General features: G+C 47.0%; 1 protein-coding gene across 1 annotated transcript; it reads right to left on the bottom strand.

Moving 5' to 3' along the window:
* Positions 1-1,870: 1,870 nt before the first annotated feature.
* Positions 1,871-2,353, bottom strand: LOC142765710 (uncharacterized). The gene has a single exon (XM_075867185.1). The coding sequence runs from the start codon at positions 2,351-2,353 to the stop codon at positions 1,871-1,873; it is 483 nt and encodes a 160-aa protein (XP_075723300.1).
* Positions 2,354-10,234: the final 7,881 nt, after the last annotated feature.

Raw genomic sequence — 10,234 nt, 5'->3', positions numbered from 1 at the left:
ACGTCTCTTTGAGTGCCTGGCTCGTGGCTTATAATTTTGCTGCCGATTTTAGTTGGCATTTCTTCTTGGTTACCCGGCGGTGGCACACAGTCTCAGAGGAGATGTCTCTGTGTGGCTCGCACTTTTTTGCAGAGTTGGCATATATCTGTGAAATGTACCTCCGGGCAGACGTGCTTTGCCCAGACGGGGGTCCATACGGCTTGTACTTGCAACTGCCGTAGTGGGGCTGCTTCGCTGCGCTGCAGGTCTCAGTGAGGTGGTGAGTAAAGGGGCCTGCTCGTCCTGTACTACTACAGAACGTCGCTGTAGGTCGTGATGACATACTCTTCGTCTTTGGCATCAGGTCGTTCCGGTTCCGAAGAATGTGTTGACGAAGACCCGTGGCTAGTTAGCGCGTGTGTCTCCGTACCTGCCTCCTCGTTGTGGTTCAGGCCCATGTCCAGCTCCCCAGCATGCACAGAGAACCACTTGATGGTAACATTCGTTTCCAGTACTGTTATAGTTGAACAAACTCTTGCGGTGGTTCCATGGACATTGTTTGCAGCAAAGTTGACTATTGACGGCTTCGAGTAACTAGAACCATGCGGCAATCCAAGATCGCCAGTGCCAGTGTGATTGCAAACTCCTCGGCCTGCGTGGGCGACTTGCATCGTATGCTTCACAACGTTGCAAGTACTCCAGTGTCTGTCGCGCTCACAGCTGCTGAGTACAAGTGTTCGACCGGTGGGGATACTTCGCCACGTCCACGTAGTACGCGAACGGATTATTGGCATGTCTCTTTGTGAGGGTTATGGCACTCGCCATTTTTTTGGCGTACTTGTGGGCATAGAGTTTCCTAAAATTAACCAGAGGGAACTCTGGCGCTGCGATCTTTCAGCGATCATGGGAATGATGGGTGGTACACGCATTTGCCTAGTCTTCGTACTTGCGTGTGGCGAATCGTACTTGCGGCTTCGTTTATTGCTGGTTACGCTTTTGTTTTGAAAGAAAGAACGAACCCTTTTAAACTTTGTGACTTGATTCGAAATGGTAAGCCTAAAAGAATAAGGTTGTGAAGTGCAAACACTGAACATTTGCTATTTTTTCGTAAAAAGCAGCTCCAAGCCACAAAAATACACACGGAGACAGAAGCAAGCCAGAAGTATTAAAATTAGACAAATGTGTGTACAACCCATCCTTCCCATGCTCACTGAAGCGCCGTGCGTGCCGCTTCCATAGATACTAGCGCCAGAGTTCCCTCTAGTGTCTATTAGGAAACTCTATGCTTGCGGGTGCATGTGCTTCGTTAAGAGTGGTACCCGCAGTCCTTGGAGAATGTCTTGAAGTAGCTGCTTTGCTACCTCCGGGATCATCCCCGGGGCGTTGATCCCGATGCGTTGTAGTTTCGTTCTTCCCGTCTTGGTCTAGGACAGGCGGTGATACTGCGCCGTTCTCTGGGCTTCTGCGATTTCTTCCAGTCTGTTGTGAACGGCCAACGCGAGCATGCATTCCGTGTTGATGTGGGGGCATAGACCCAGGGCCGTCTTCTACGCCTTTCTGATCATCGCGTCAATCTTGATCTTCTCCGCCACTTTCCGATTGTAGAATGGCGCTACGTAAGAAATGTGGCTCTCATGCCGTGATACCTCGTGACCACCTTCTTCAGTAAGCGGATGGGCAGCGAGAGCTTTGCGTGGAGCTTCTGTACTGTCACTTTATTGCGGTTCAGATCCTAGAGGTGCAGACCCAAAACTCTGAACGTCGACACGTGTGGTATCGGCGTTCCATGTTGGGTTACCACGTTGATGTACGGTGTTGTCGGGCATCGCGCACGTTGCGGTGAAATCACTAGCAGTTCTGACTTGGTTGGTGAACATTTCAGTCCGGTGGGTCATAGGTGTTTTTCCGTGGTGACGACAGCTTCTTGGAGCGCTACCTCGATCTGGCTGTCACTTCCACCCGTTGACCACAGTGTGATGTCGTCCGCGTAGATTGTGTACTTAATGTTTCGAACACGTTCCAGTCTTCTCGCTACGCCTATTATGACGAGGTTGAACAACAGAGAACAAATCACCCAGCGCTGTGAAGTCCCCATGCTCCCCGACTGCTTGAACGGTAGTTGTAGTTCTCCTGCCACAAGCCGCGTGGTGCAGTTGGTCAGAATATCTTTTATGTAACTGAACGTCTTCTCCCCCATGTGGAAGTGGTACACCTGCCGAAAGATGGCCGAGTGGCGTACGCTGTCGAATGCTCCCTGGACATCGAGCCCGAGCCCCGCTCTGTTGTCCAACGTGGGCAACTGTCTGTCCACGATCTCGTTCTTGAGTAACAGCATGGCGTCCAGGGTGCACAGTTTGGCCCAGAACCCCAGCATTGTCTGAGGATATACGTTGGAGCCCTCCAAATAACGTTGCCATCTGTTGAGTAAGACGTGTTCTAGCGATTTGTTCGCGCACGGCATAAGAGAGATGGGTCTCAAGTTGTGTATTCTGGGTGGTTTGCCCGGTTTGGGGTTTAGGACCATTATAGCGGTCTTCCATTGTTGCGGTAACTTGCCCGTCCACCAGCACTGGTTCTAATCCTTGGTGAGGGCTTCGACCGCCGTGTCGTTCAAGTTTCTTAATGCCTTGTTAGTAAAGTGCTCCGGTCTAGACGCCGATTTACAGTTAATTGTCTGCAGAACCGCTCGCACTTCACATTCTTCGATGTCGGCATCGGGACTCTCGTTGGCAGCTCCTTCGTAGCTGGGGAGTGGGTTCATGGGCGTTGTAGGAAGATATTTGGCGTACAGGTGTCGTTGCACCTCAGCCTCTCTCATTTCTTTGACGTCTTTGTGAACTGTCTTGTTCAGCAAGTAATGCTGAGCTGCCTTGGTTGTCTGATCGTTGAGCCAGTGGCGCAGCAGGCGCCACGTCTTGCTTTTGTGTAGTTGACCATAGGCTTCTTGACACACCGCGTACGACTGCTGCCTGCAGAGGACTGCACTGTGAAGCTCGATGTCTATATTGAGTTGTGCTATACGTTTGCGCAGCTTCGTGTTGTGGCACTGACGTTTAAAGCGCGGTCTCATTGAGTTTCGGGCTTCCATAAAGACAGCTAGTCTGCTGTCCAGCATCGTAGCCTGAATTGCATTTTCGCTTGAATTGCTTTAGATAGTTGACTATAGAAGTGCTCTCATGGCGCTTGCGCTTCCCGGTGAAGATTTCGACCATAGTGTGTTCGATGGCACCGTTGGGCAGCAGCTCGGGATCTATTGAGGTTAGATTCTTCTTTACCAAGGTGCAGATCCCCTGCCCTGCACCTTTCGCAACTGTTCATGCGCTGAAGGGCTTTGCAAAGGATCTGTACCCCGGTAGCCTCAGCGGGGTTTCACTATGCGTATTATGACGTCGGGTCTTTTGGTGCTTTGCTGTATGTAGTGTTGTAACGATGCTTTTCTCTCCTGTATGCCGTTAGGATTCCATTGCCATATGAGGAGATGATGATATTGTGTCCGTGCTATGTTTCTGAGGTTAGCCATGCCTGTTACCGTTGTCCCGTCCATCATGGCTGTTGGGTGAAGGCTTGTTGGGTGATTAGTCCTGACGCCGCAAGCGCGTGTATTAGTACATCCAGGTTGTTTGTATTCCTCCTATGGTAGACGGCATGCCATGTACGGGTGTCACTAGCGTGTCGAGGCGTGCTTTGGTAGCATCAAGACGATAATTAGTAGCCTTGATGGCTTGGCTCAGGGTTTCGGGATTGGCTTTCATGGTCTGTTCTAGTCCATCATGACGTTTTTCTAGGCTGTCCAGCCTAGCATTGACTCTTCGCTCACGTGCATAATCGATTGCTCTCTTAGGTGCCGCTTCGCTTGTCCTAGCAGTGTTGGTCGTTTCGGGTTTTGCGCTGTTAGGTTCTGTGGTAACTGGGGCTTGTACCTCCATGGTGAAGTTTTTTTTATTATCCATTGGCGTGGGGGGGGGGGGGGGGGTCTTGGTTGAGTCTGCGGTGGTGGTGTCGGAGTTGCTTGTTGCTGCGGCTGTGACTGCTGCTGCTGCGCATTGAGGAGTTAATTCAACTTGGCGTTCATCTTTTGCATTTCAGCTCTCTGTTTGGTGATGCATCGCTTGAGCTGGTCGTTTTCATCGCGTAGTGACTAGACGATGTCGTCCTTCACTTGAGCAGCATGGTTGAGCGGATTACGGTTCATCGCTTGCGGGTTGATTGCCTGGACCCAACCTACCACGTTGCCCGGTCGCTGCTGGTTGTAATTGTAATTCATGTTCTCGCTGCGCTTGCCGTCGGTGCTTCTGCCACGGCTCGCCGAGCATCCCCTGCTTTCGTTGCGCTTCTTTGAGCGCCTGCGTCTTTTTTTTTGATAGATGTGCTTTCTTCTGTTCTTGCTGTTGTCGTGGTGGCAGCTGTGGGAAGTGTTGCAATGAAAACGTTGACCCCGCTTTTCTGCGCTCCCATCTGCGTTGAGTAATTATAAAGGGCACCTTGTACTTATTTCGTATATCCATCCACGCCAGTGGCGTGGGCTTCATTACACAGTTTGCACTGCGGCTGGCACCACGCCACGTGGTCTGCCTCCGGTCTAGGCACACCACACGCAAACCAGATTTTCATTTCCGGTGTGGGGCCTACATCGACCCGATGGCCGATTTGGCCGCATGTTCTGCGCACGTTGTGGTGTTGCCTGTATAATACACATCTTACTATAACTGAGCCGTACTTTATGTAGTCGGGGACCTTTGTTCCTGCGAACAAAATGACGGTCAAGGTAGTGTTTTCAATCCTCTGTGCTTTGAGGGCCAGCGGATCTGCTTGGTTAACGATATTCTCATGCAGATCTTCGGCAGTGTTCTCTACTGTGATGCCACGGATCACCCCTTTCACTGTGCCGTGAGGCATGGTGCAGTATGCATGCGTTTCATAGTTATGGCCCCCAATGAACAGGGAGCGTACGCTTGCGTAGTAACGTGCTCGTTCTGCATCAGGCGGGCTGATCACGATGATGATGTGCGTGGGGTTAGTGCAGATTGTATCTCCTTTTGCTACGGGCTTGGGAACGTTGGCAGCTGTTGTGGCGGCGGACATTAGAATGTCGGCTTCGAGTCTCGCTAGGCATAGCCCTCCTCTCAGTCTTATTACAATCTTGTGCTCTTTGCGCGGCCAATTCAGTGGCATGCGGGACACTTTGGTGATTCTTTCTTTCGTGCATTTTGCTTGAACTTTGCTAAATCATGAAGTCGACTTGCTGCTTTGGGTAACGTCGTTGAGCCGGGGCTCATTAAATTGGTTGCTTACTTGCTTTCCGGAAGTTTTCCATCCCACGATGTGGCTTGGGTGTAAGTTATTGCCGCGCACAATGGCTGTGGTGCGGCCGATGCTGCGCAGCTCCTCTTATATAGTCGTTGATCGCGTCAGTCGTCGTAGTGTTGCTGCCATTGCCGTCAGCACAAAAGTCCATGTCGTTCATTGCAAGGGCCGCGAAACGGTTGTGGGAAACGGCTGTGATGAGGCCGAGGCCATCTTGGGCGGTGAGGAGCCGAGCATTCTGGCGTTGAGTGAGGCCGGGCGGTCGACGCAGATGGGCGCCGCGGCCGTATGCTAGTGCTAAGTCTAGGAGGGGTTCGCAAGACGCAGCGTTGCCTAAGTGATGATGAAGAGCCCGGTGGATGAAGTCTCCAGTGGACCGGACCAAAAATGGTACCAGTCGAGTTCGGGTATGTTCCCGGACACTGTAGAAAGGATTTCCAGTCGACAGGAAGGAATTAACGTGGCACAATTAGCAAAAACTGCGGAGCTCATGTGAAGCCCGACTGCTTAACTTGGCGACCGAAGCACCCTCTTTTCATGCGTTACAATAGTTCTTGTGTTTATATGTATTAGATGCGTGCCGAGAGACCGGTGTGCTGTAAGAAACGACGCATATGTTGTCATGTATTCAGCGGAATATGTTGTCATGTATTCAGCGGTCATAACTTGCTGTGTCACTGTAGAGAAGGCTGGTTTGCGGCAGGTTGTGGGAGTGTCTAAACTGCAGTGTAACCCTTGGTATTTGCGTATAATATGGTATGGATATGTTTGTATCACTGGAATAGAGCAATATCGATACGTCACAACCAGTGGCAACCACTGGCAACCATTTCTGCCCGAAGCCTATTAAGGACGACTTCCTCCCTCTAGTAAGGGGAAGGTGGAAGGAAAAACACACGGCGGGGTAAAAACGGGTGTATCTTGCCAGAAGAAAAAAAAATGCTGTCCGTTTTTCATTTATTGCTGCTTCCATCATTTTGCATTTACTATTTTGTTACTGGCTTTCTTCTGATCGAGAAGCTTAGTAAAATACAATTTTATGCAATTTTGACTGCCATTTAAAGTATCTTTAGTATGGGAGAGCTTGATTTTTGCTTGCTGTGACGTATCACCTCCTAGCTGAAATGCTGCTTCCGAAATGTGTCTGTTTGTGGTTTCGTTAATTCTGTGAAATACATTTTTTTTCATGTACTATGCCATCGTGGTTGCTCTCAAATATAGTCCCAAACTCATGTGTTCTTATTCGGACTATATAAATATTTCCTTCACAATATTTTAAACCTCAGTTTCATTCTTATTCTCCTCTGAAAGAGAGGCTATCAGTGAGAATATTTTACCTTTCTGATTACTTCTATGCCCGAAGTACATGCCTGGGCCACCGCATAATATAGAATCTCTTTAGGCCTTGGAATCTTTGCTGGACATTTTCGTGTGTACTTTCTATAGCTATGCATTCGAGATAGGTGGTGCACGGATTGCACAGATTTAGCTTCGTTCAGCGACTTACCTTATTATCTCTCCTCTACTATTTCTAAAGGACCAGAACCGAATGTGGTGTTAACCATTGCTTTTTTTATAAGAACGGAAGCTTGAGCAAGTTGGCATGCATTCATCTTGGCTGATACAGCGCACTTGAGATGACTAAGAAGAATAATAACACGGGACAGGTGCTGACTCGGAAATAAAAATTTCTTTTAAACTAAACTCTTTGTCGTCGTATCGTGTCCGCTGTATCAACCAAGACGCTTCCTCTACTTTCGGTTTTACTCAACTCTCCCGTTCAAGTTCATTATGAGTATGTCCCTCGGGGTGCACGACGTTTAAATTGGCAATTTAGCGTCCTTATCGAAATGTGCTGCCAGTTCATTGTCACGTCTGTACTCTGAAGCCCATTTCAGCACTACTTTCTGTTTATAATTGATTCAAGAAATCGGACGAGTTCAGAAGTTAGCTTTGCGTTTCATATATTTCGTGTACTCTAGGCATTCTAGTGTAATTCATTTACGTAATGAGGCAAACATACAAAAATTTAAGCAGCGCAGGATAGTATCAAGAATAAAATTCATTTACCCGCTTTATCATGGGGACTTTAAGTTATCACGAAAGTGTTACCTTCAACATCTTTCAAAGCTTTCAGCCAGAACAACTCACAACAAAACCTTTAGGCAACCAGATAGCCACATTAATGTCCACAAGTTTGCTCTACTTCCTTATGCGATTACTTATTGGAGTAACTTGTAACTTGACCGAGGAAGTTGTGAACTCTGGGTCGTTGGCTTCATTTACAGAATATACTGTAAATAATACTTTTTCTTGATGTGTGCGGCCTGTATATATATATATATATATATATATATATATATATATATATATATATATATATATATATATATATATATATATATATATATATATATATATATGTGTGTGTGTGTGTGTGTGTGTGTGTATGTGTGTGTGTGTACAGTGCTGCTGAGGGCTGTCTTTTCATTTGTTAATTTGCTATGTAATATTTTTTTACTTGTGCCAAGATATACAGTGCATGTCTATTTATCATCTGTGTATATTATTTGTATTCCCTCCTGCATGGGCCCGAGAAGGGCCTGCAGTATCTGAAAAAAAAAATAAAGAAATTACAGTTATAATCTAGCACACATTGTTGTGTTTGCACTGATACTGCAAATGTTTTCAACAGACTTCGCATGTTAATAACTCCGTCATTTCAGGAAACCGTCTCTAGCAGCGGTCATGTCCGTTAGCACTGAAAACGCTTCCCCAGTTTATACTTTACCTGGGGCAATAATATCCCAATCAGCGCCTTCTGGCTCGTCAAATAACACTGCTAGAGTAGCTTCAATCGACAGGATCCGAGTGTTTATCGTTCCCACGTTAAGTTTCCAGTGGCGACTTGTTCTGATTCAGTGAGATTATCAGCCGTCTGCGCTGCTTTACAGGTCTGACCACCAGAATGGCCTCATGTACCGCAGCTTCTCGAATCTGAGTGCCACAGTTGAATTGCGAGCTTTGATTGTTACGTCAAATGAAGCCTCCCGAATGCTTCAGTATGTGTTAAATGCTTATAAACGCTTTACAAGTAGATTCGTACGTTTTCAATGCTTCACCAAGTGAGTTGACTGTGTATGCAGTTGTTTCCAAATGAAACACCTGTGCCTACTTGTTAAAAAAAGGTTTTATGTGTTCCAATGTCTTCCAGCTTACGGCGTCCAAACATGGCAGGAATGTAGGGGTAGGCGAAGACTGGAAGGGGAGATATATCATTGTGCGGAAAATGTCGCTGATGCCACCTGAATTCTGGAAAGAACTTAACAACGCACAATCCGCCACTGTCTTTCTTAAGAGCGTTTTTATGAGCACTTTTACCTATTTCCCTCAACCTCAAACGGTAAGAAAAGGGACAAAGTTTACACGTCGATCACCATTTAAAAGGTACTTTTTCGCAATTAGAGTTATTCGTCATGTGGTCGCTTTGAACGACGCTATTGCATATTCATTTCGCATCGTAAACGCAAGGCACTTGAGAAAACTTCAGTTATTGTTAGCTCCACACTTTATTTAAATATAATCAACGCGGTTTTCTGCAGTTTCTACCCATAGAAGCCATGTCCGTATCCTCCATAGCCGCCGTAGCCTCCGTAACCACCATAGCCGCCGTATCCACCATATCCGCCGAGGCCATAGCCACCGTAGCCGCCATATCCCCCGTAGCCACCGTAGCCTCCATAACCACCATAGCCGCCGTATCCACCATAGCCACCGTATCCACCATAGCCGCCGTAACCACCGAGGCCATAGCCGCCATATCCTCCGTACCCACCATAGCCGTAGCCAGCTGCCGCAACCGCAATGGCAACGAATAGGCTGAGCAGCGACAACTGAAAAAAAAAAACAAGGTTGCCTTAATAATATTTTAAACGTCACCCCACGAGTTTCGAAGAAGCTATCGATGATGAACAATTCTAGCAGCAAAGTTGCATTACTTCATAATGCGAGCTGTGGATCCTAAATCACGTCTGCGTTGCACCCAAAAATAGTGGCCATGTTCCCCGCTAAGTCGTCTGGGTACGTGTGTGTGCATATATTAGAGCAATAGAGAAATTAAGCTCACAGGATGAGGGTCTGGACACATTCACAGGTAGCGCTATCTCTCGGCGGGAAATGCGGGGGCCTGCCGTAAACAAATGGGAAATAGGCAAAAAAATCATATGTCACGAAAAAAGCTCCTTATCACAAACGACTCCTGATTGTACACAGCAAATACGTAATCAAACATTTTGTTAAATTTATAGTGTCACATTGCAAACAGCGTTGCTTCCCTGGTTGTTTATTAGTTTACATAAAAGTCACACGTATTTCACAGTGGCTGTGTTCAATTGTCTTGGAAAGCCGCACGCTTTGTAGTGCGATACTGAAATTTCACCACAGCGTTTCATTGAGTCTCTACAGTATAGATCTCAAAGTTGTTTTCGATAACTAGCTCGTTTCAAAAGATACGTTTTTTTCTCTCATATTTCTTATTGTGTTATCGAATGACACTGTAGCTGCCGCCGAGAGATGGTTCCATGGATGGATGTCCATAAATCACGGGGATGATAACTCAAGCTTTGAAGTAACTGGGCTTAAAAAGATGAAAAGTGCAGTGCTACAAAAACATTCAGCGTGAAATTCATACACTACTATTTCACAGACAGAGATGACAAAGCCTTCATGAATGTTACTAACTGAAGTGATTCGCATACCAGAACATACAGGCAAGAGCCAACGTTCGGGCAAACGTTTGTCCGCCCCTAACAAATAAGAAGACCAGCCCTTTTTCAAAACATAGGGTGAAGCCTGGTCATATCTTCTTCAGTCACTAGAAGCTCGTAAGACGCGTGTATTAAGCAAACAAGAAGCATCATTCTTACAAAGATCTTCATAGTTCCGTCACGGT

This window comes from Rhipicephalus microplus, chromosome 1 (genome assembly GCF_043290135.1).
Source record: "Rhipicephalus microplus isolate Deutch F79 chromosome 1, USDA_Rmic, whole genome shotgun sequence".
NCBI lineage: Eukaryota > Metazoa > Arthropoda > Arachnida > Ixodida > Ixodidae > Rhipicephalus > Rhipicephalus microplus.
Note: the sequence above shows the minus strand (reverse complement) of the source record. Positions and strands in the feature narration are given on the sequence as shown.